The sequence below is a fragment of the Ranitomeya imitator genome, chromosome 3, assembly GCF_032444005.1.
Source record: "Ranitomeya imitator isolate aRanImi1 chromosome 3, aRanImi1.pri, whole genome shotgun sequence".
Lineage (NCBI taxonomy): Eukaryota > Metazoa > Chordata > Amphibia > Anura > Dendrobatidae > Ranitomeya > Ranitomeya imitator.
In genome coordinates, this window is record NC_091284.1 from 149,224,100 (window position 1) to 149,251,287 (window position 27,188).

General features: G+C 42.3%; 1 protein-coding gene across 1 annotated transcript in view; it reads right to left on the bottom strand.

Moving 5' to 3' along the window:
* ASMTL (acetylserotonin O-methyltransferase like) overlaps nt 1-27,188 on the bottom strand; it is a 70,065-nt gene that overhangs the window by 23,223 nt on the left and 19,654 nt on the right. The window contains exons 5-10 of the mRNA XM_069761550.1: nt 25,648-25,712; nt 25,395-25,459; nt 18,272-18,380; nt 15,170-15,578; nt 13,652-13,814; nt 2,409-2,584 (exon numbers count right to left, since the gene is read on the bottom strand). Coding sequence (XP_069617651.1) covers nt 2,409-2,584; nt 13,652-13,814; nt 15,170-15,578; nt 18,272-18,380; nt 25,395-25,459; nt 25,648-25,712 — 987 coding nt within the window. The remainder of the gene's footprint in view (nt 1-2,408; nt 2,585-13,651; nt 13,815-15,169; nt 15,579-18,271; nt 18,381-25,394; nt 25,460-25,647; nt 25,713-27,188) is intronic.

Here is a 27,188-nt window from a genome sequence, read left to right on the forward strand (position 1 = left end):
CATGTGTTATTATTTTAGGCCTTCGATGCGTGTCTGCGGTCACTCCTTCCACTAGGCCTCCACTGACCACACCACTGCTGCCCGTGTACCCCTGGAACCAATTTAAAATTGCCTACAGCCATGTGTTATTATTTTAGGCCTTCGATGCCTGTCTGCGGTCACTCCTTCCACTAGGCCTCCACTGACCACACCACTGCTGCCCGTGTACCCCTGGAACCAACATCAGAAAATATAAAAATAAGTATTTTGCTTATAAAAAAGAAAATACTGGAGAGATATCAAATGCAGACATTTTAACATTAAAAACAAACACATACAACAAAAATCTGGTACAGTACTAAAAATGGCCACCAGCTACAATAACTTTCTCCTGCAAGTAGTTAACTGAAAGGTTTTTTCAATTTAAAACACAGATATGGCATCCACCGAGTGTTGTCCTGTCGCGTCTTCTTTATATTATTGCCAAGGAGATGCAAAACAATGAAAATAATAAAATCATTATTTACCAAAAAAATAGAGTAAGTCAAAACCACATTGCAAATAAACATTCATTACAAATAAAGAAGCAGGGCGCGTCCGAGGGTGAGTATATACCTAATAAGAATATAATCACCCTCGGACGCGCCCTGCTTCTTTCCGACAGCCTTCCTTCCTAAGAATCAGCCCTTCCGTGGTGTAGAGAGAGGGTTTGTTACACTCCAAGGTGTTCCCCAGGTTGCCTTTCCTGAGCTTCGATCTTCCGGCTCTCGTTTAGTAGTTGTTGGAAACTACGCTGCATTAGGCCTACAAATTGGGTATGGGGTGTAGAGAGATGGTGTGTTCCACTCCAAGGTGTTCTCCAGGTTGCCTTTCCTGAGCTTCGATCTTCCGGCTCTCGTTTAGTAGTTGTTGGAAACTACGCTGCATTAGGCCTACAAATTGGGTATGGGGTGTAGAGAGATGGTGTGTTCCACTCCAAGGTGTTCCCCAGGTTTCCTCGCCAATGCTTCGATCATCATGCTCTCATTTAGTAGTTGTTGGAAACTACGCTGCATTAGGCCTACAAATTGGGTATGGGGTGTAGAGAGATGGTGTGTTCCACTCCAAGGTGTTCCCCAGGTTTCCTCGCCAATGCTTCGATCATCATGCTCTCGTTTAGTAGTTGTTGGAAACTACGCTGCATTGGGCCTACAAATTGGGTATGGGGTGTAGAGAGATGGTGTGTTCCACTCCAAGGTGTTCTCCACTTATTTTTCTTCTCTTACAGGTCGGATAAGGGGCTTATCTACAGCATTATAGAATGCTGAAGATAAGCCCTGAAAGGCGGTGGCCTTATCTTATATCGGCCAAACCTGGTGACCGGTTCGCTTTAAGGATACCACTCTGTTAGTTTTCCTCCCACTACACTGACAGCTCCCTGTGCATAATTTGTCGGTCCTTCTCCATCTCTATCCTTTTGCTTCTCATGCTTTAGTACAAAGTCCAATTGTTTTTTCTCTTCTCTTATTAGACAAACGTTCAGCAAGTTTGGCTGTCAGTACCATCTCTAAGTTGATGACATCCATTATACACATCTCCCAATATTACCCCGATTACTACAAATTACCAGTGCATGCCTGTTCTGTCTCTAACAAAATGTTCTCTATCTCAAACTGAATCTCTCCAAAACTTAACTTCTTGTGCTTCCATTCAACAAACTTACCAAACCTGACATTTCTATGTGTGGTACCACCATCACTTCCAAGCAACACACCCATTGATTATATTTGACTCCAATCTTTCCAGAAACTGACTTCTCTATCCTCTACAATATATTCTGAATTTAGCAGTCAGGCTCATTTCATTCCACCCCGGTGCCAGTCATTGCACTGGTTGTCCATCTGACAATATACACTTATCACACTCCGCCACAAAGCTCTACATGGTGCCACACATGCTTAATCCTCTTCTTCATCATTATCTATGACCCTACAAATGCTCTCCTCCTGATTATACGTAAGATTATCATTCACCAGAAGCTGAACCTCACATTTGTCTTCAAGACTTTTCTTGAGCTGCACCAGTTCTTTGGAATGCATTACCTCAGAAAAACCCTGTTAATGCCAAGTATCATAGGTTTTAAGTATAACATAAAAACACATCTTTCTAGACTGCCTCATCATTCCCCTCATTAATCTAACTGTTTTCCGTCCCTTCATTTACTTCAGAATCTAGTCCTATCATCTGTTTCCACACCCTCCATGCACTCAGTAACACTTTGTACAACTCGGTTATCAACAAGTTTATGTATTTGTCTATACAAGGGAATGCAAAGTCACATTTAGGCTTGGTGGTGAAGGTTTGCTTTAATGTAAAATAAGGTGTCAGAAAAATGTTAAAAGACTGACCACAGGCTCAATACTTGACACAAAATGTTGTCTGATATTTACCTTGTTACATGTTTTATGAATTGCTTGATGATGTTGGTGTCCTCCTTCTACTATGGTGGATTCCAGATGAGTAAAATGGGACCATACATGATCATTGGAGAACAGAATATATTCATGGATTGAAAATGCAGCATCAGAAACTAGATATGTATTAGCCAATTCTGTGTTGCTATAAACTAAAAAGATAAAAGCAGATGAAACATAAGATGCAATGTCATATAGTATAGTAGGTTTGTATACAGACCAAAGCACAATATTTGCTGAAAATTAAGACGGAGAGGCTTATATCCACACACCGTGAGAACATGACCAACTGTACAAGCGGAGAGAACCATAAGCATTGTGTAACATATGAAAAATAGAAACTACACTTGCTGAACTAAACTAAAGGAGGACTGCCTCCCTCCCCCTTATTTCATCCTAACATGCCGTCCATCAAGCAAATGAGCTCACCGACATGTCTCACGCAGAAGCTCTCGCACTTCGATACTGCAGCAAACAGCAATTAGATTACATTCATGTATCAGTCACTCATTTTACTTTCTTTAAAATGAGAAGTTCCAAAAATAGTAAAAAAACAAACAAAAAAAACCCCACTAGTCAAACCTGTTCATTGTGTCAATCAGCAGCATTCCATGTAAAGAGAGCACCCCTCCTTATATTTACCACATTAAAGGGGTCATCTTACCAATGCAAGCCATTTTCGCATGTTCCATTATATTGTTATTAGGGTGTCCGTATGTCCTTTCCATTCAGGATGCTCTCCCGAGCCATGACCTGCTATCAGAGAACACAACATGCTTGCTCTGACTAACCCTGTCCTTCATCGACTGCCATGGAATACCAAAAGGTGCAGTACATCCATGAGGGGACTGTACCCCCGCCCTCCTAACAGTGGCTAATTGGAAGCTATGCAAGCAGATGAACAACAGCTAGCCACCAATCACCAGTGAGGAGACAGGGCGAGGGCTCTCCTTCGGAATACACCAGACTCAAAACTATGGCCCAATTCATTATTGCCTTTGCAACTGGTTTTTGTCCAATTTTATGTATTATTCTATTTTTTTGCCTTTTTATTTTTTATGTGCTCCATTTCTCCATTTATTTTTTTTATTTTCTGCTTTGTGAGTGGAGTCTAGCAATTTTAGATTTTTTAGCCCAACTCATCAATTACAACTTTTAAAAGTCTTTGTATTTGTGAGTAGGTCAAAATTTTGGCTCAAAAGGTAAGAAAAGCAGTTCAAGACAAGAAGAAAGTCCATCTGTTATTTTACGCCAAATTCACGAACTGCGTGCCTCATTTTGGCACAAAAACCAGCAACTAATACCAGGACACAAAAAAGGAAAGGTTATAAAAAAAAAAAAAAAAAAATGATGAAACTGTGCCACAATGTTCAGTGTATACTTTCACTACTCCTATTAGTCGAATGCCAGGAGAGTGAACTTTCTCGAATTCTATGCTGCCCATTGGATGGTATATGTAGAGGAGCTGCGGAGACACCATCACGTGTTTCTCAACGCAGGCAGTGAATAGCCAGGCCTTTCCCCGGGAAGGAACAACCAAGGGAAGGGCAGCATCCAATAAAGGAAAACATCCAATAAAGGAAAACCACCTATGCCAAGCATGGTATCCATCCACAGACAGCTGTTTCAGGGTTTTTGCCCCTCATCAGTGTGGAGTAGGAAACTGGCTATCAGGAGCAGTGCCTAGTAGAAAGTCTATAAAGGCACGGATGATTGACCTCGTGGAGACCAAAACATCCAACACCGCGGAGACACCATCACGTGTTTCTCAACGCAGTGATCCAGATCACTGCCCCCAAATATGCAAATGCATGTAGAGGAGCTGAGGAGACACCATTGGATGGTATAGTCTGATGAGTCTGATGACAAATTCGCTTTTTTAAAAAAAAAAAAAAAAAAAAAAAAAAAAAAGGACCAGTCACAAATGTCACATTTTAAAAAGAACTTTAATTTATATTGGTTTATTTTATATAGAAATTAAGGGTATGTTTCCACGTTCAGGAAACGCTGCGTGTTTGGCGCTGCATAGAGCTGCAGCGTCAAACACGCAGCGTCCAGATGTTACAGCGGAGGGGATTTAATGAAATCCTGTCTCCACTATGCGTGGTAACACGCATCCGGCAAACCTGCGATTCCGGACATGCGGCCCGTCTTTTTAGATCGCAGCATGTCCGTATACCTTGCGGCAACGCTGCGCCGCTGCAAGGTATAACACATGGCCCTATGTGTGGGGTGCGATGATACCGGATGTGTGCAATGAACACATCCGGCATCATCGCGTCACAGAAGGGGGTGGAGCGATTTTGCCGCTCCGTCCAAACCGCCGGCCATCCTGAACGTGGACACGTACCCTAAAGCTTTAAAAGCCATTATCTAGCCAAAAACCTTCTTTTTAGATCACCTAAAGGGAATCTGGCAGTAGGTTTTTGCTACTTCATCTGAGAGCAGGTGGATATAGGTAAAGGAAAGCCAAATCCAACGATGTATCACTTAGATTACTGGGTGCAGCCGTTCTGACACAATTAGAGAGTTTTTAGATTGAGAATGAAGCACAGCTGTGGAAGCTAACGCCACCCACACCACAGCTAACCCCGCCCACACCAGGCTATATATATATATACAAAGTCCATAGGACATTAGGTGCCTGCCTATTAAAAGGAAGGGGTGTTGCTGGACCAGACGGCACACGCTGCTGGATCAGAGTAATAAGCACCTAGTACTAAAACAATAATTTCTAGCAAAAGAAAAAAAAAATGGAGCTTAATATAAGAGACATTGCTGAAATCTGTGTTTTACGCCCTACAGAATGTTGTCTTCAGCTTACAAAGTAAATACCTACTGACAGATTCCCTTTAAGGAGTGTGCTATAATCCTGTGGATTGCACGGCGTCTCAGTGATCCATCTGCACTATGCATGCTTCTAATATGCAGGAATAAGGACCAAGAACTGCTGCGCTCCTCTATGCACCAAACTCCGCACACTGCTCTCTGCGCTGGATTACTGGCGAGATCAATGGGGAACGAAAGACCATTCTGCTCCTGTGAGGACCATAGTTTCCTTTTGTTAGGATAGGTGTCACTGCTGCTGCGCTTCACTCTGCATAACTCATGAAACAAATCATCAATTTTGAAACGAGTTACTGGCAATACATTTGCTTGGTTTTTCTACACCTTCTCATCCTTCCTTATTCATGACAGCGCCCACAATGTTTTTTTCTCATTTTTCGCAATTGTAATTAGCTGTTCAAGCAGGCTTCAAATGGGTGAATGGGTGGAGAGGCAGTCTATACGAGAGGCATACCACTTCACTACTACTCTCATCAGAGTTGTGCCTGACCTGCATATCGGCAGCAGGCGGGCAGATTCCACCTACTCTTCCCTGTTACTTATCACCAGGACTGCACCATGGAGTCTCCTATTGTGTCCACTAGTCACACTGCATGACTGTCACTGCTGTAAATTGCGTCATCTCACGCCGGTTAGATTAGAGGGCAGAGTTTACGAGACTGGCAGTCATGCAGCCACACCTGTCCTAATACGTGAGACTATGACCCCCACAATAGAGCAGAGATCCTCCTTCATTTCACAGCACCGACCATGATCTCTCTGCTCTAGGCAGCGACATCTTGACACGGTTTGTGCGATCACATTGTTCACCGGAGAACGATCACGTTCTGTACTGTGGATTCACGTCCGGCTGAGAATTTCAACAGAGTCATGATTTTTTGATTACTCTTAGAAAATTGGTTATTTTTCTCACGACTGATCCAATAAAATAAAGAAGGGTGGGTGCAATTTGAGGATTGGTACTCGTTAATACAGATTTGCTCCCCATTACAGATTAGGGCCCATCTATTTGGTGCCAAATTACTGAATTGTACGGTTATGTTCACACGTTGCTTTTTTTCTGCAACCAAAACCTCATCTCTTGGCAGTAAAAAAGCTGCAGACAAAAAGCAGATTTTGTTGCTTTTTTTGTTGCATTTTTCAGGATCTCAAAGTTCAGCTTTTCTTCCGCCATGTAAGCATGAACAATGCAAGGTTCAGGTCATCAATGAAAAACATATGTGACATCGCAAACCATTTTCTGAAAAAAGGAGCAACTTGATCAAATCATTTAGTCGAAAAGGTTTTTTATGTCTGAAAAAATAGTGACTATTCTGAACAAAAAAGTTAATGAAAAAAAAAACAACTGCAAGTGTAAAAACAAGAGGGTGGTGATGGTGGGGTTGAATTGGTCAATTATTGCTTACCTAACATATTGGACATGCATGGAATTGGTCGGGAACGGTTTACTTTCACACATTGGTTAGGGCTATTCAGTTGGTCAGGTACTGTTCAATTTCACACATTGGTTGGGCATTGAGAGGCTCAAGCAGTTTACTTTTATACATAAAAAAAAAATTAGAATTGAGAGTCTTCAGTGGTTGATACCTTTTAATGGCTATGGCTACGTTCACACTAGCGTTGTGCGCCGCTGCGTCGGCGACGCACAACGCACCGAAAAACGCGTGCAAACGCACGCAAAAACGCTGCGTTTTTCTACGCGTGCGTCGTTTTTTGACGAAAATCGGACGCAAGAAAAATGCAACTTGTTGCGTTTTCTTGGTCCGACGCTAGCGTCAAAAAAGACGCACGTGTCGGAAAACGCAACAAGCAAAAACGCATGCGTCCCCCATGTTAAACATAGGGGCGCATGACGCGTGCGTCGCCGCTGCGTCGCCCGACGCTAGCGCGACGCACACTAGCCGAATGCTAGTGTGAACGTAGCCTAACTGAAAAGATGGCAAATTGCAAGCTTTCGAGACTACTCAGGTCTCATCAAACATAGACTAATACTAGGACAACCCCTTCTTGATAAAAATATTTGGCCCCATAATATAATAAAGCCTATACTCTCTTACCGTGCAGACGCCATTCAAGAGGCACTTGCTCTTCCGGGGCTCCATTGCAGTTATGACAGGTTGACCACGGCGTCCAATCAGCGTTGGCTTCACTGTCTCCGCCTTTGGTCAAATTGAACATGAAGCGGTAGTACGGACAGCAGCTGATCTTGGACTTCGTCTTCATGCTCAATTCGACAGGAGGCAGGGAGTGACACCGGCACCGATTGGGCGGCAGAGTCACAACAACAGTACGGGAGCCCGGGATGAGCGCCAACACGGGAGGAGAAAATAAGCTTTATTATTTTATGGATGCCAAGCAAGTGGTATGAGAAGAAGTTAGAAAAAATTGGAGTCCGGCTCAACAGGACTGGATTTCCTTTTCTTGTTATTTTTCAACTGAGTAAGACTCAGTCATGAGAAAGACTGACTAGTGCAGTCGAAACGTGTCAACCATGTACATTTTTTCTTTTGCATGCACTAGATTTTCTTTTGAAAAAGAAAAAGAAAAGGAAATCCAGTCCTGTTGAGCCAGACTCCAATTCTTTTCTATTTTCCTTGATGTGAGGCCAGGGCTAGGCCAGAGTTTGAGCCCCAGGTGGATGAGCATAGAGCTACTGGGTGAGCTGGAATCAAGTTTCTAAGAGAAGAAGTTGTTTAAGTTGTGGACAACTTCTTTAAACTATACTATTCCCATCTGACATGCAAAAGTGTGATGATACCAAGACATTTTTGGTTTCAACCTGGGAACCATCACAAAAATAAATGGCTTTCATATCCTGCTGTACCTGTTTTTTTCACTAGAAACTTCAAAAATGGATGGCAGTGTTTTTTGCTGCTTCTTTGCACTTACCGTATATACTCGAGTATAAGCCGAGATTTTCAGCCCAAATTTTTGGGCTGAAAGTGCCCCTCTCGGCTTATACTCGAGTCACGGTCGGCGGGTGAGGGGGAGAGGACGCTGAGGCATACTCACCTAGTCCCGGCGATCCTGGCGCTGTCCCTGCAGTCCCACGGTCTTTGGGTGCCGCAGCTCTTTCCCTGTTCAGCGGTCACGTGGGACCGCTCATTAGAGAAATGAATATGGACTCCACTCCCATATGGATGGAGCCGCATATTCATTTCTCTAATGAGCGGTAACGGTGACCGCTGATAGAGGAAGAGGCTGCGGCACCCAGAGACCAGCTGTCCGGGAGAAGGAGCCGGACGCCGGGAGCAGGTAAGTATCGCATATTCACCAATCCCTGTTCCACACGCCAGGTGCCGCTGCATCTTCCCGGTGCCTCTCAGCACTGACTGTTCAGGTCAGAGGGCGCGATGATGCATATAGTGTGCACGGCGCCCTCTGCCTGAACAGTCAGAGCGGAGAGACGCCGGGACGAGACGCCGGGAGCTGCAAGCAAGAGAGGGGAGTATGGTTTTTTTTTTTTTTTTTTTTTTTTATTGCAGCATTATATATACCGGTAGCACAGCTTTATAAGGAGCATCTATGGGGCACAAATGAACGGTGCAGAGCACTATATGGCAGAGCTTTATAAGGAGCATCTATGGGGCACAAATGAACGGTGCAGAGCACTATATGGCAGAGCTTTATAAGGAGCATCTATGGGGCAATAATGAACGGTGCAGAGCACTATATGGCAGAGCTTTATAAGGAGCATCTATGGGGCAATAATGAACGGTGCAGAGCACTATATGGCACAGCTTTATATGGCACATCTATAGGGCAATAATGAACGGTGCAGAGCATATATGGGGCACAGCTTTATATGGAGCTTCTATGGGGCAATAATGAACAATATGGAGCATTATATATGGCACAGCTTTATATGGAGCATCTTATGGGGCCATAATGAACGGTATGGAGCATCTATTTTTATTTTTGAAATTCACCGGTAGCTGCTGCATTTCCTACCCTAGGCTTATACTCGAGTCAATAAGTTTTCCCAGTTTTTTGTGGCAAAAGTAGGGGGGTCGGCTTATATTCGGGTCGGCTTATACTCGGGTATATACGGTACTCATTGCTTTATCTGTTAAAAGCAGCTTTTAAATTTGCATTAAAAAATGCAGCAAAAACACAACGCGTGAACATAGACATTTACGCAATGAAGATATAGGCTAACAGGATGAAGAATACAAATCCTGTAGATACATGCCGTACATGCACAATGTACAGCAAATAAGTAAGCCTGTCATGACAGCTATTTTTTCCATCAAGGTCCCTTTTAGACAGCATTTATTCATAACATCCTTAAAAACACCTACACAGCGGTGAGGCGTCCCTGAAAATTATTTAAAATACATTGGCACCAAAGTAATGTCATAAAGAGGCAGACAGTCACAGCCGCTCTGCTACTACCATGCTATCCACCTTATTAAAGGAATCCACTTCTGACCAAAGAGAGAAAATATTCTAACAGTGGTTATTATTACCCTTTGATTAACAACCTAATGTGATCTGCTAATATTTATAGGTGTATAGCCAATGTAAGATACGTATGCCAGTGGAGCTAACATCTTTCTGTAACACAATTAATCACTGACTCATAGTTAACAGCCTTAGCTACATTTATTTAAACAAAAGCCATTAAACATAAACTATTGAATTATTGATTTTTTTTTACAAAAAATGTATTTCTTAAATGTTTGTGATATATTTTTTTCACATATCTCAAATGGTATTAGAAATCTCACAATTTTCACAGTGGCCACAGGGGGGCTATTTTACACTTTAACTTCCTGTTTCAGGAAACAACACATGTACATGGCCACAAAAATCAGACCGTGATCCTATCTTTTGTATTTGCAAAAGGTCATCGAGAAGGGTTTGAGGGTCTGCAGTGACATCACCTATTGCGATTGATGGGTAATGCCTCTATACATAATGGATCTGATCCACCAATGTAATCCTGCCTCTAAGGAATCTTGCTGAAAAACTTTCCCTGAAAGGGAAGGAAGTACAAGTCTAAAAAAAAAAAAAAAAAAAGTCAATGTGAAAATTTCAAGATTACCATTTCATTTTTTAATAAAGATTGAGATATGAAAAAAAATCTCATTAAAAAAAATAAATAAAAAATACAAAAACGTGAAGTAAACAAGGTCATTTTCTGATGATAGGTTCCCTTTAAGTGGTGAAAACATTCCGAAATTTGGAAAAAAATAAATAATCAATTGCTTGGGGCAACATTTTGTGAGACATGTATCTTTTTTATTTTTCCATTGATGGAACAGTGTGAGGGCTTATATTTGTTTGGCGAGCTGGCTGTTTTTATTAGTATTATTATGGAGTAATATTTTTGTTTATTTTTAATACAAATTTCATGTAAAAGGAAAAAAATAATGCCAAAATATAATTAAACAAAAAGGAATTATAATGTATAAAATTCCCAAAAAGGGAGATACAAAACAGCCTAATTATCAAAATGACATAATAGATCAATATTTTCTGCATTAGTTACCCGTATATCGAGCATAAGCTGACCCGAGTATAAGCCGACCCCCCTAATTTTGCAACAAAAAACTGGGAAAACTTAATGACTCGAGTATAAGCCTAGGGTGGGAAATGCAGCAGCTACCGGTAAATGTCAAAAGTAAAAATAGATACCAATAAAAGTAAAATTAATTGAGATATCAGTAGGTTAAGTGTTTTTGAATATCCATATTGAATCAGGAGCCCCATATAATGCTCCATAAAGTTTATGATGGCCCCATAAGATGCTCCATATTAAAATATGCCCCATATAATCCTGCATAAAGGTTAATAATGGCCCCATAAGATGCTCCATAGACACATTTGCCCAATATAATGCTGCACAAATGCTGATTATGGCCCCATAAGACGCTTCATAAAGATATTTGTCCCATATAGTGCTGCACAAACCTTGATTATGGCCCCATAAGATGCTCCATACAGACACTTGCTCAATACACCGTAATGCTCCACAAACGTTAATTATGGCCCCATACGGACACTTGCCCCATACACTGCTGCACAAACGTTATGGCCCCTTATAGTGCTGCACAAACGTTATGGCCCCATATAGTGCTGCACAAATGTTATGGCCCCATATAGTCCTGCACAAATGTTATGGCCCCATATAGTGATGCACAAACTTTATGGCCCCATAGATGCTCCATACAAACACTTGCCCCGTTTGCTGTTGCTGCAATAAAAAAAAAAAAAAAAAAGTCACATACTCCCCTCTCCATCGCTCAGGCCCCCGGCACTTTCAATAGTTACCTACTCCTTATTTTGGTGCAGCTACATCTTCCGCACTGACGTTCAGCAGAGGGCACACACTGACCACGTCACCGCGCCCTCTGAGCTGAGCGTCACTGCTGAAGACAGAGCGGCGCCTGGAACGAGGAGCAGGTGAGTATCGCGCAGAGCAGCGCTCCCCTCCCCGTATACTCACCTGCTCCTGGCGCTGTGCAGTCCCTGCTTCCCCAACGCCGCAGCTTCATCCTGTACTGAGCGGTCACCGTTACCGCTCATTACAGTAATGAATATGCGGCTCCACCTCTATGGCTGCTGCCGGCGCCAGGGAAGCCAGGGACCTGCAGGGACCGCACCAGGAGTAGGTAAGTATAATTAGACAGCCCCCACTCCCCCTCCCCTGCCGACCCCTGCGTATGACTCGAGTATAAGCCGAGAGGGGGACTTTCAGCCCAAAAAAGTGGGCTGAAAATCTCGGCTTATACTCGAGTATATACGGTAACTAAATGTTAAATGAATAATACACCGACAACACCTTGATGTAGATTCCACAAAGTTTGGCGGGTTGCAGAGAACACCACAAAACCATTTAAGTATCATTTATGTAGCACTGGAGCCCCTTATTTCGATAGATTGGTGTGGGTCCTCACAATTGGAATAACAGCAAGGGTAAAAATAGCAAACCCTAGCAATATGTGTGCATGCGGTTTTAATTGAAAGATTGGACAAGGCAAATGCCAAACATCTCTGATGGCAGATTAAGTCCCTCGGCAATAAAATGATTAGGCATGTTGAAATCAAACAGCCTGATCCTTAATAAATATAAATAATAACAATCTTTATTTTTATATAGCGCTAACATATTCCGCAGCGCTTTACAGTTTTGCACACATTATCATCGCTGTCCCCGTTGCGGCTCACAATCTAAATTCCCTATCAGTATGTCTTTGGAATGTGGGAGGAAACCGGAGTACCCAGGGGAAACCCATGCAAACACGGGGTTGTCCAAGGTGGGATTAGAACCCAGGATTCCAGCGCTGCAGTGCTAACCACTGAGCCACCGTGCTGCCCTTCTTTTATTGGGGAGAGTATTCACATTATAGGTTAAGATGAAATGGACTCTGAAGCTTTCCTCACATCTGAACAGAAAGATCAGTTTGTAGCCTTCACTGCAGATCTGATTAACAATACCAGGCAGAACACTTAGATACTGTGTAACAGAAACTCAAAGGACCCATTTACAGTCAAGGGGGCCTGTTGGCTGTCACTGATGCCCGTCGTGAGAAGATCCTGACAATTCTGTAGTTTTTGTTTTTCTGCTCATATAATGGAATTAAAAACACTGATGTTAAGAGAGCCTAATTGGTATGGCCACCTACAGGATAGGGTGAAAATCTATAACGGCCTGCAATAGGATAGATTTAAAGGAAATGTGCATGCAGTCTGTGGGAAAGATGGCAGAGAAGGCGAGGAGAAGCTGAGCAGAATGATATATAGGTTGGTTGAAAAAGTTTCAATACAAATTTTAATTTATTCATTGAAATCCCTGGAGATTGTATAGACATGAATCCAATGGCGGCCATATTAATTAGTGATTGACAGCTCGCTCTACATACAGTCATATAGGGAAGATTTTCAATGTAAGTCGATTTATTTTTTTATACTATTCAGTGATTGACAAAGTGAAAAACAGCCCTCTTGAAAGTGTTCAATTGGAAAGAGAGGGCCATTTTTTCCCTTTTCGGATGACATTTTGCTTACGAGCATCTCTCCTACAACACTTAAGTTCTGACCTTCTCCTTTTATACAAACTTACATTGAAACTTTCCCAACAAAACTGCATAATAACCTGGCCACCTCCTCCTGCTCTATAGCATCCTGCCAGTGGATTTTTAACCAGACAGGTTCCCTTTAACATCATTCCCTTGTATGTTAGCAAATAGCCATCAAAAATTAAAGTGTAAGCTCAGAAAGTGGTCTGAAGTTTAGCGATATTAGTTTCCCTTGTGAGAACCAATATCGCCCAGGATTGCTACCATATCCTGATAGATTTCTCGTTCTCACTTTAAGCTCTTGCAGACTACAACATTACATAGAAATAAATTACCACGAAGATTCACCTTGATGAGTTTTCTCCAGCAGGCCAAGGGCAACACAAGCATCAAGAAGCCTTTCAGTTCCTTGTACGGAAGCATTAATCTTCTCCGCAATTTCCATGGCCTTCAGTGCACCTTTATCTTTCAACTTATCAAAGACCTTCAGCTTAGACGCAGCAAACAATGTCTGTAAACAGAAGACAAGTAGTGGAAATCAGAGCGCTCGCCATTTATCTCCGCTCCGCACCGGCACAAGGTTTAGGTTGACCATTAGGTGTTAAAAATACAGTTTTTTGCTACAAGCTATAATACAAAGTAAAATGTAACAATCCTGACAAAAATAAACTCAATGAATTAGACCCATGTGCACTGTACGGACCATTAGAGCGGTAGTTACATAGATTTTCACACTTTGGGTCATCACAGGAGCTAAAATATGGGTAACCACATCTACATTTTACAGAATAATTAACTGGTCAAAAAGCATAGAAAAAAAAATCTGCTAGTATAATAATTGGTGCTCTATAAATCGGGCTCTTGGTCTTGTACTGGACTATTATCATTGATTCTGGACTAAAGACACCTAACAGCAGGTTATACCGCCTAATAATTTGGGGGAACCAAAAGAAATATTTAACCACTCTCTCGCTGAGTAGACGATGAAGCAGCAGATGACCAAGGAGCTTGGTAAATTCTGGCAGCAGTTTACCGTGATAGAAAGTCTGCGTAAATTTACATCCATCTCTAACCCCATTCCACAGAGTCATCAGATTGGACACAATTTTTATCTACTCTTGCCACCAGAATCATGTACAAAATAAATAAAAACGCACCACAGTTAAAAATACATATGTTTTACTATCTGCTTAGTCATAATATAAAAAAAAGCTATAACCCCTTTAAATGTGTCTTCTTGCACACGGACATGTCCTACGGTAACAGTCTGCATACTGAAGTAGACTAGATAACAAATAGGCCCCTCCTCTTTCTTTAGCATCTCGCATATTATTGGATGCAACTGGTCACATGACACATACAACTGTGGGAGTGGCCACATTCCAAAGTTCCTTTCTAAGAACATTAAAATATACAAAGTGATATTTTTGTATACTTCGTGAATTCCACAGATCTTCTTAGTTATAATATATGTAATTAAAATTTTATTTTTCATATTTTAATTATTTTTTTTTAACCTTATTTTTTCCATCTCCTTGGTGGACTTGAACCTGAAAAACGTCTGATATACACTGCAAAAAAATTGTCTTGGTCTGGCAATTGTGTTATTTAAATACTGCGGTCATTGACAGAGGCATTTAAATGGTTAAACAACAGCAATCAGAGAGCGCTGTGGCTGCTACTGTTACAGAAAGATCTTAGCTGTGTTTCACAGCCAGCATCTGCGGGGAATGATGTAGGCTCAGCTCTTGAGGTCTTAATATACGATGTACCGCTATGTCAATCAAAGCCATCAATAAAGGATCCTTAATTTGAGCCTTTCTTAGTGCCAATAAATTAACTCCCAGCATAGAAGAATTCTATTACCTTGGATGCTTTGAAGCCATCGAGAAGGTCACTGAGTTTCGACAGTTTCTGGGCACAGTGTTTAGGTCTTTCTTCAGTCCCATTGTGAAGGCCCGGAGCACAGGACACTGGGGATCCCGGACTGTCAGCTTTACGCACCCGGTCTTGTCCTCCTTTCTTCGTTTCGCAGGTCTTGTTGGCAAAGGTGCAATCTTTCTCAACATCACTGAGGTTCTCAAAACTCTCAACATAAGGAATAGAGTCATGCTTCACTCTGTGTATAGTATGACTGGGAGGCGGGTAATAGAGCTCAGACAATTTTTTGCAAAAGTGATTTAAGGGAAATCCAACTACATTTAGGAAGTCCCCATGGACGCTTTCTACTAGCATTCCTCCAAGAGACTGGATGCCGTAGCCACCAGCTTTGTCCCTGCATTAGGAAAAGTACAGCATAGTAACGATTCTGCTCATATATTGAAGCTGTTGAGCATTTTCATATATATTTTGCAATCAACCCCCCACTCTAAAAACAAAAACCATTATTTGAGTTGCGCAAAAAAAAAAAAAAAAAAATTATAATTATATATATATATATATATATATATATATATATAATCCAGAATCCAATTGGAGAATATAATTACCTTGTCTACTGCCCCACTTGCCAGCAAACATTAAAGCTTAAAAGGAATCTGACAGCAGGTTTTTGCTACCTCATCTCACAGCAGCGTAATGTAGGCAAAGAGAAGCTGAATCCAACAATGTATCACTTAGTTTACTGGTTCAAAATTTCTGACACAATCAGAGCTTCTAGATTTAAAATGAAGCAGAGCTGAGAAAGCTAGCCCTGCCCACACCAGGCTCTCCATGTACCAAGACCATAGACCAGGAGGTGCTTATCACAGATAGGGGCGATGCCGGACCAATGTAGCCAAGAAATGCTAATCTCTTTCCTGAATTCTGTGTACCAGCCTCTATCTCCTGCAGTCTTTAGATAATATAGCAAAAAAACTGCTGACAGATTCCCTTTGAAGGGGATCTTAAAACTTAGGGGCATGGTGAACCTTCTGTACACCTTTGGCCATAATATTTTTCTAATATTAACACCCATAATCCCCAACCTATGAAGATATATTAAGAAATCAAGTTGACATTCAGTTTGGTATTCAGCAGCTGACAGATTATTTTTCAACAAAAATAAGTATGAGATAGAAAGGGGTTGACCAGCAGCTGAAGAAATAACTGCAGATTTAACCCCTTTCTGCCATCGGAATAGTACGTCTGATAGCAGAACACCTGCTTTGATGCAGGGCTCCAGAGGTGAATCCGCATCAAAGCTGGGACATATCAACTGTTTTGAACAGCTGACATTTGCCCGCAAGAGGAGCGTGCGGAAATGCGCGCACTGCTGACCCCTGTCACATGATCGGGGGTCAGCGGTGTGTCGGCATAACAACCAGAGGTCTCTTGCAGACCTCTATGGTTGTTGATGCCAGATTGCTGTGAACGCCACCCTGTGGTTGGCGATCATAGCAATGCAGTAATTCAGCTCCATAGGGGCGATCTGAGCATCGCCCCTATGGAGCAGAGCCGATCAGGATATGCCAGCTGCTAGCCTCCTATGGAGGCTATTGAACCATGGCAAAAGTAAAAAAAAAAAAATTGTATGTTTCTAAAAATATGAAAAAAAAACAAAAAACACATAATAGTTCAAATCACCCCCCTTCGTCCCATTCAAAATAAAATAAAATAAAAAAATAAAACCTGCACATATTTGGTATCGCCGCATTGAAAATCAACCTATCAAAGAAAAAAAAAAAAAAGAATTAACCTGATCGCTAAACGGCGTAGCGAGAAAAAAATTCAAAACGACAGAATTACATTTTTTTTTGGTTGCCGCAACATTGCATTAAAATGCAATAACAGACAATCAAAAGAACGCATCTGCACCAAAATGGTATCATTAAAAACATCAGCCCAGCACACAAAAAAAATAAGCCCTCACCCAACCAGAGGTCACGAAAACATTTTTAGCAAAGTTTGGAATTTTTTTTTACCACTTAGGTAAAACATAACCTAGACATGTTTCGTGTCTATGAGCTCGTAATGACCTGGAGAATCATAATGGCAGATCAGTTTTAGCATTTAGTGATCCTAACAAAAAAGCCAAACAAAAAACAAGTGTGGGTTGCCCTTTTTTTTTGCAATTTCACCGCACTTGGAATTTTTTTCCTGCTTTCTAGTACATGACATGCTAGAACCAATGGTGTCGTTCAAAAGTGCAACTCGTCCCGCAAAAAATAAGTCCTTACAAAAAAAAAAAAAGTTATGGCTCTGGGAAGGAGGGGAGCGAAAAGGAATACGCAAAACCGGAAAAAGCAAAACATAAAATTAAGGCCTTGTTAAAAGGAGGCGAGTATAGGTTTTCTTATTTTAATCGGGGCCAAAAATTTAGCTCAAGAAGGGGTTGTCTTATTAGTGGACAACCCTATCTTGAACTAAATGTCTGGCCCCGCTAAAATAAAAAAAACCTCCAGTGCTGGCGCCGTTTCATCGGTCTCAGCACTCGTGGTTCCAGAGTTCTTTTGCGGTGTTGTGACACCTGGTGCCCAATCAGCATTGACATCACTGTCTCCGCCTTCATACGTGAGCACTTACTCCCTACTGCTCATGGGAAATAAACTAGTAGAACCACCAGAACATTGTCACAGGAACGGAGGAGTAGGTATATTTTCCCCGTTTCTTCTAACATTTTCTACAACTACTATAATTTATTCGACTGTTGGATTAAGACTGGGACTACACGGCGACATTTGCTGCCACACCTGTTGTGCGACCAAGGTTCGGTGCCGCTGCTACAGTGCAGTGCAATAAAAGTGAAGGGGATAGCATTGCGATTCCGAGGGTCTTGAGACAAGTAAGTCGTGAGAAGTCCAACCTTGTCGGAGGCTTAGTTCACATGTATTATACGGCAAAGTACAAGGGGCATCGAGTGAACTTTGGTCATTTTATAGCTGCCATGGTGTAGCCCCAGCCTTATATACGGTTTATTTCACCACTAACACATACGTTTGATGTTCATGATCACATTCTGCATCTTCTCTACTGCAAAGTGAGACTTACATTGGTTCTCCACTGTCAATATATTCCCAGAGGAGCTGCTCTGACAGGTCTGCAAACTTAACTTTAGTTTCTTCATAAAAATCAATAATATCAGTTTCCAAAAGGTTGTCTGGAACAAAGAGAAGAACATCATGTCCAAGCAATACAAAACTCCTCTATAAACACCGATATAACATGACTTTATTGGGTTTTTGTATATCTTCCATAATTATTCTCATCTTAGTAAGTTATCATCTATCCATGTACTCTGAACAAAAATATAAAACAACATTTTTGTTTTTGCTGCCAGAGAGCTCTAAAAGGTACCGTCACACATAACGATATCATTAACGATATCGTTGCAACGTCACGCTTTTGGTGACTTAGCAACGATCCAGCTAACGATCTCGTTATGTGTGACAGCGACCAACGATCAGGCCCCTGCTTGGAGATCGTTGGTCGCTGGGGAATGATCAGGACCTTTTCTTGGTCGCTGATCACCCGCTGTCATCGTTGGATCGGCGTGTGTGACGCCGATCCAGAAATGTGTTCACTTGTAACCAGGGTAAATATCAGGTTACTAAGTGCAGGGCCGCGCTTAGTAACCCGATATTTACCCTGGTTACCATTGTAAAAGTTAAAAAAACAAAAACAAAAAAAAAAACACTACATACTCACATTCTGATGTCTGTCACGTCCCCCGGCATCCACTGTGTCAGCGCCGGCCGTAAAGCAGAGCACAGCGGTGACGTCACCGCTGTACTCTGCTTTACGGCCGGCGCTGACACAGCCAGTGCAGGGAAACTCTCGGCAGCAGCGCGTGCATTAGCAGCGCTCCTGCCGAAAGCAGTTTTAACCCTGTGGACGCCGGCGGGGGACATGACAGACATCAGAATTTGAGTATGTAGTGTTTTTTTTTTTTTTTTTTTTTTACTTTTACAATGGTAACCAGGGTAAATATCGAGTTACTGAGCGCGGCCCTGCACTTAGTAACCCGATGTTTACCCTGGTTACCCGGGTGCTGCAGGGGGACTTCGGCATCATTGAAGACAGTTTCAACGATGCCGAAGTCTTTCCCCTGATCGTTGGTCGCTGGAGAGAGCTGTCTGTGTGACAGCTCCCCAGCGACCACACAACGACTTACCAACGATCACGGCCAGGTCGTATCGCTGGTCGTGATTGTTGGTAAGTCGTTTAGTGTAAAGGTACCTTAAGACGTGTTCTATGTACACAAGAGGCCTTTGTCTCACAAATGTTGTTCACAAATTTGTATAAATCTGTTAGTGAGCTCTTCTTCGCTGAGATAATCCATCCACCTCACAGGTGTGGTATATCAAGACAATGATTGGACAGCATGATTACTGCACAGTTGTGCCTTGGGCAGTAGTGATGAGCGAACGTGCTAAGGTGTTCTCCGAGCATGCTTGTGTGCTAACCGAGTGTATTTGGCGTGCTCGAAAAATATGTTTGAGTCACCGCGCCTGAATGTCTCGCAGCTATTAGACATCCTAGTTTTTGAATGACCAGCATACCCACCGGACAGGTCACCCATTGAGCATGTTTGGGATACTTTGGATCAGTGTACACAACAGGGTGTTCAAGGTCCTGCCAATATCCAGCAACTCTGCACAGCCATTGAAGAGGAGTGGACCAATATTACACAGGCCACAGTCAACAACCTGATCATCTCTATGCGAAGGAGAGGTGCTGCACTGTGCAAGGCATATGGTGATAACACCAAGCACTGACTGGTTTTCTGTCCAACCGGAACTCCCAATGCTGTAAAACTGCACATTTTAGAGTGGCCTTTTATTGGGGCCAGCCTAAGGCACAGGTGTGCAGTAATCAATCACGGCAAAGGAGAAAGGCTCACTAACACAGATTTAGACAACATTTGTGAACAATATTTGAGCGAAAAAGGTCTTTTGTGTACATAGGAAAAGTCTTAGATCTTGGAGTTCAGCTCATGAAAAATGGGAGCAAAAACAAAAAATGTTGAGTTTATATTTTTGTTCAACATAGATGGGCGGAAGTTTGCTGATCAACTTCTTGAACCCACACAGATTACATCATGACAATGTTGATTATCTGTAATGTGAATATAAAAATGGCTACTTGGAGTCCACATTGAAATATACAGAATGCATTCAGACCATTACAAAGCAGCATTTCTGGTCATACATTTACAGACGGACAATGCTCATCGTGACACAATCTTGAGAACCGTTTACTTATTGTCTGAAGCCCTTTCACCTAACAAACAGTTCTATGCTTCTCCAGACAAAAGAGAAAAATATGCGGCTCTCACCCTTCTTTTTGCTGTGCATTCGTGTTCTTTATTGGAATAAATAGTTGAATGCACCTGGACCAGTCGAAGCACTCACTGTGCGAAACGGCCGTCGTCCTCTCTCCAATACCGCACCCTCCTGTACACCTGATGTCTTAATGGATGTATGAGCATTCAACTATTTATTCCAATAAAGAACACGAATGCACAGCAAAAAGAAGGGTGAGTGCCGCATATTTTTCTCTCTTTTGTCTGGACGATTATTCAGCTATATGCTACAAGTGCAGAGCACCATATACCCGTTGACTTCGTGACAACTGCAGATCGGTCTCTCATTAGAGTCTAAGTCCACTAGAGTTTGTACTTCTCTGGTGCCGTTCCTCTTTTCATTTCTTTATTGTCTGTTCTATGCTTCTGTTTGTTATTGTAAAACATGAAGGTTTATTTAACCTCTGTCTGTGATGGAGTGATCTAATCCTTGTGCCTTTTTATATTCTAAGGGTTTATTGCCCATTGTCTGATGATTCCATGGTATCTCGGTTTCATCCTATCTTGAAAGCTGGCCACTTGAAGGGCAGGGTGAAACCAGATTTACACATAGTGCAAATCACTATACACAGTAAGGCCAGAGAAACATGACTATGATAGAAGCATAACCTGGGGTACCTGTATACGTGTACAGTGTTGTAACACCTACATAAGTGGGGACACCAGTGCAGTGTTGTGAATTTCCCAGGGGTTCTCGGTCTTGGTGTTGCTTCTCTGATATTCCAGACGGATGAGGTTTAAAAGCCCCTTGGTGATGATTTAAAGGGACTCTGTCACCTGAATTTGGCGGGACTGGTTTTGGGTCATATGGGCGGAGTTTTCAGGTGTTTGATTCACCCTTTCCTTACCCGCTGGCTGCATGCTGGCTGCAATATTGGATTGAAGTTCATTCTCTGTCCTCCATAGTACACGCCTGCGCAAAGCAATCTTGCCTTGTGCAGTCGTGTACTATGGAGGACAGAGAATGAACTTCAATCCAATATTGCAGCCTGCATGCAGCCAGCGGGTAAGGAAAGGGTGAATCAAACACCTGAAAACTCCGCCCATATGACCCAAAACCAGTCCCGCCAAATTCAGGTGACAGGTTCCCTTTAAGTACATGTGGTTAATTAATGTACTTAATCATTTTATGTATTTAATCTTTATATGTACTTAACCTTTGTATGTTAAAACATACAAAAGTGTATGCAATCATACTATTCAATCATACTATTCCATTAATTTAGTACTTTAATATTAAATTGCGTTATATCGCATGTAGTAGCCTGAGAAGTCGGAGGTCATCAATGGCCAGGCTGAACTGCGGTGATCTCAGGGCCATGGGAAAATGCCGGTGATGATGCCACAGCTGGTTAATGATGCTGTGCTCTCAGCATCTCATTCACTAGTGCTTTTCAGCCGGGACGGTTGCATCTTGGCACCATTCAGGTTGAAAACTATTTAGCCCCCAGACATGGATTACAGAGTGGGACAACGACGGGCAGGTATGGTATATTGTGGTCTTATTTTATTTGTATTACAGGAGAACGACGGCTTCGGGGAATTAGGCGTTGCAGTAAGTATGGTTTAATTTAGAATATTAAAGGTGTCCGTGTCATTTTTTCAAATAAAGGATTTTATTCTGGCTGTGTCTTTAGTTAACATATAACTATAGGATTAGTAATGGATAGGCCGTGGGCTTGATGTTAATTACAGAGGTGACATCAACCTCAGAAATACAAACCCCACTTGCCACCGCTACAGGGCAAGTCGGAAGAGCCAGGCAACGTGCCAAAATTGGCGAACAGCTCTTACTATAGCGCTTCTTCCCCGACGGCAGTCCGTGTGGTACTGATGCGGAGTACGGGTGGCACACGGTTGCCACACGTGTGCTGCACATATATACACACGGATACGGATATCTCCTGTACCGGTTATTCAGGTACTGGAACTAAACCGGGCCTTGATGGCTGCTGCAGGGTACTACACATCCACCTCCTCAAGAAATTCACACCATCCATCTACTCCATGACTCGGATCATTTTTCCTGTCCTGCTGCAGATAAACATTCTCACAGCATGATGCTGCCACCACCACGTTTCACTGTGGGCACAGGTGTTCTTGGGGTGATGAGCTGTGTTGGTTTGGCACCAGACATAGCGTTTACCTTAGGGGCCAAAATGTTCAATTTTGGTTTCATCAGACCACAGAACCTTCTTCAATACATTTGAGGAGTCTCTTACATATCTTTTGTCAAAAATCACAATTTTTACAGTGGATACAGAAAGTATTCAGACCCCTTTTAAATTTTTCGCTTTGTTTCATTGCAGCCATTTGGTAAATTAAAAAAAAAGTTCATTTCTTTCAACGTACACACTGCACCCCATCTTGACTGAAAAAACCCAGAAATGTAGAATTTTTTGCAAATTTAATAAAAAAGAAAAAAATGAAATATCACATGATCACATATCACATGATGTAATATCACATAAGTATTTAGACCCTTTGCTCAGACACTCATATTTAAGTCACATGCTGTCCATTTCCTTGTGATCCTCAAGATGGTTCTACTACTTCATTGGAGTCCAGCTGTGTTTAATTAAACTGATAGGACTTGATTTGGAAAGGCACATACCTGTCTATATAAGACCACACAGCTCAGAGTGCATGTCAGACCAAATGAGAATCATGAGGTCAAAGGAACTGGCCGAGGAGCTAAGGGACAGAATTGTGGCAAGGCACAGATCTGGCCAAGGTTACTAAAGAATTTCTGCAGTACTCAATGTTCCTAAGAGGACAGTGGCCTCCATAATCCTTAAAATGGAATAAGTGTGGGACCACCAGAAGTCTTCTTAGACCTGGGCGTCCAGCCAAACTGAGCAATCGTGGGAGAAGAGCCTTGGTGAGAGAAGTAAAGAAAAACCCCAAGATCACTGTGGCTTGACTCCAAAGATGCAGTAGGGAGATGGGAGAAAGTTCCACAAAGTCAAATATCACTGCAACCCTCCACCAGTCGGGCCTTTATGGCACAGTGGCCCGATGGAAGCCTCTCCTCAGTGCAACACATAGAGTTGGCTAAAAAAACACATGAAGGACTCCCAGACTACTGCTCATCACCTGCCCAATACAATTCCAACAGTGAAACATGGTGGTGGCAGTATCATGCTATGCGGGGTATTTTTCAGCTGCAGGGACAAGACGACTGGTTGTCATTGAAGGAAACATGAATGCAGTAAAATACAGAGATATCCTGAATGAAAACCTCTTCCAGAGTGCTCTGGACTTTAGACTTGGCTGAAGGTTCACCTTCCAACAAGACAATGACCCTAAAGCACACAGCTAAAATAACAAAGGAGTGGCTTCAGAACAACTCTGTGACCATTCTTGACTATCCCAGCCAGAGCCCTGACCTAGACCCAATTGACCATCTCTGGAGAGAACTGAAAATGGCTGTCCACCAAAGTTCACCATCCAACTTCACGAAACTGGAGAGGATCTGCAAGGAAGAATGGCAGAGGATCCCCAAATCCAGATGTGAAAAACTTGCTGCATCATTCCCAAGAAGACTCATGGCTGTACTAGCTCAAAAGGATGCTTCTACTCAATATTGAGCAAAGGGTCTGAATGCTTATGACCATGTGATATTTCAGTTTTTATTTTTTTATAAATTTGCAAAAATTACTACATTTCTGTTTTTTCAGTCAAGATGGGGTGCAGAGTGTACATTAATGAGAAAAAACGAACTTTTCTGAATTTACCAAATGGCTGCAATGATACAAAGAGTGAAAATTGTTATAGAGTCTAAATACTTACCACTGTATGTGTAAGTAAAGGCTTTTTTCTGGCCACTCTTTGATAAAGGCCACCTCTATGAAGTGTAAGGCTTATTGTGGTTGTATGGACAAGATACTCCAGTCTCAGCTTGGGAACTATGCAGCTTCTTCAGGGTTCGCTTTGGTCTAAGTGCTGCCTCTCTGATGAATGCCCTCCTTGCCCAGGCTGAGAGTTTTGGTGGGCGGCTCTCTTGGTAGGGCTGTTGTGGGACCATGTTCCTTCCATTTGAGGATAATGGATTTTGTGGTGCTCCGGGGAATCAGATTGGGATTTTTTTAAATTTGTTTTTTTTAATAACCCAACCCTGACTTGTACTGCTCAACAACTTTGTCTTTGACTTGTTTGGAGATCTCCTTGGTCTTCATGGTGTTGTGTGGCTAGTGGTGCCTCTTGCTTAATGGTGTTACAACCTCTATGGCCTTTCAGAATACTGACAGACCATGTGACACTTAGTGAAATGAAGTTCACCTGTGTGCAATCTAATCATGTGACTTACAGAATGGCTTGCACCAGAAATTTTTAGGGGCTTCATAGCAAAAAGGGGTGAATACGTATGCACATACCAATTTTTAGTTATTTGATCCCATACATTTAATGTTTGCCTATATTTTCTTCACTACAAAAATATTTAAAAAATACAGGTTGTAACGTAAAGAAAAAAAAGGGGAAAAGCCAAGGGGAATGAATTCTTTTGCAAGTCACTGTAGCTTTTGCTATTTTAGATAATTCTAAGAACAAAATGTTATGAAAGGATTGTCCATTCCCAAAAGTATGAAAGTGTACAACATTTCAGTACAGAATGAACATGGCTTATTTGTTGTACACCCTTATCACAAGCTTTCCTCCCATCGAAGAGACCGGTGGTGGAGGCTACGACACAATTATAAGTTTGCTCCAAACAGAATACAACAATGAAAATGCCGTCACATTCTGCCTATAAAATACATGATTGCTTAAAAGCTTAACAGAAATCTCGCACAGACCCCCCCAAAATACCTTCTTGACTTCGGCAATGCACAATTACAACTCCTGTGAAGACGCTATGTTCTTTACCACTCAGCCTGTAAGGATTTGGAGAAAGAATTGTTATCGTTACCTTTGCTTCATCATTCAGAGAATGTACAATAGATTTACAAAGTGAAGGTTAAGCGTTTGCATATTTGTCGTCAGCGTGACATGTGAACGATTATCATGCACTTTATTACAAAATGCAAAGTTAAATCAGCTATTTACTACAAAAGTCTCCAACCTTGATAACATATTGTAAGCGTCTTGTTTGTCAAATGGCTTTTCAAGGATTGTGTCTTCCAGAGTCTGTAAAAAAGAAAAAAAGAGCACAATGCCATTATAAGACGCCAGGTACGCATGCAGAACATAGCGGCATTGACGTTCACAATAATGGGAATGGCTGTGATGTAATCCAATTATCACACTAATACAATGGGGGAGCCCACAGATGTGGGGAAGAGGGCACCTACAATACAAAAGTCTGCCACACTCTGCAATAAGCGCAGCTGGGAACTAAGGCTTTCATTCACTTGTAGTACATCAACATTCCCAACCCAGGCATGGCATAAAAACCTGCTTAATCTTATGTTTGACTAGGACATTTGTGATCCCTTTCCATTCAGAGGACCAGTAACTCAGCTGAATAGTACAGAAGCGAGGGACAAAAAGCTATGTCCTGGGCCCAGACCATATACTGAACTTGTCATCTCCGGGACCACGACGTCAGCGACTAGCGAAAATAGGGATTTTTGTGTACTAACTGTAAAATCCTTTTCTCCGAGCCAATCATTGGGGGACACAGACCATATGCTGCTGCCACCAGGAGGCTGACACTAAGTATTACAAAGAAAATTAGCTCCTCTCCTGCAGTATACACCCTCATGCTGGCTCCCAGAGAACCAGGTCAGTGCAAAAGCAGTAGGAGATCAATAATAACATATGCGAGTATAACATGTCAAATTACAGAACAAGCACAGAGCCATTAACAGGGTGGGTGCTGTGTCCCCCAATGATTGGCTCGGAGAAAAGGATTTTACGGTGAGTACATAAAAATCCCTATTTCTCATTCGCCTCATTGGGGGACACAGACCATGGGACGTCCCAAAGCAGTCCCTGGGTGGGGACAACATAACAGATCAGGCCCTACGTAACCGCCATCTAAGAACGCGCTACTGGGGCCTGCAGAGTCCACCTGCCAAGACTCACGTCTGGGTGTGAATATTGTAGCGCTTCAAGAATGTGTGCAGACTAGATGAAACTGCAAACTTGTCGACCTGCTCTGACGACACCTGGTGCCTAATGGCCCAAGAAGCCACTATCGACAAAGTGGGGAGCGCCTTGAGCCCCAATGGGATAGGCTGACCTCTGAGCGGAAGGACCCCTGGATGGAGTAACGAATCCACCAGGCTAACATTGTCAATTAAGCGGCTAAGCCCTTCCTGCAACCGTCAGGAAGGCCAAATAGTGTCCAACCTTCGGAAGGACACCGTCCTCGGTATGTACCTTCTCAGAGGACTCATCTCGTCCAGAGTATGGGGAACCCATTCCATTTTGTGGACTGGTGCCGAGAAGACGAGGGAAAAACGATGTCCTCGTAACAGAGGGAGAACGATACCACATTGGTAAGAAGGGACAAGGACAACCTTGCGTTGATGGCAATAAGGAAAAAGAGTCTGAAAGGACAGAGTGGTGAGCTCCGAAGACTCGCCTGAATGACGTGACCACATAGAAAAAGGTGACCTTCCATGACAGTAGAGTCTGTCCAGATCAAAAGAAGTGTGC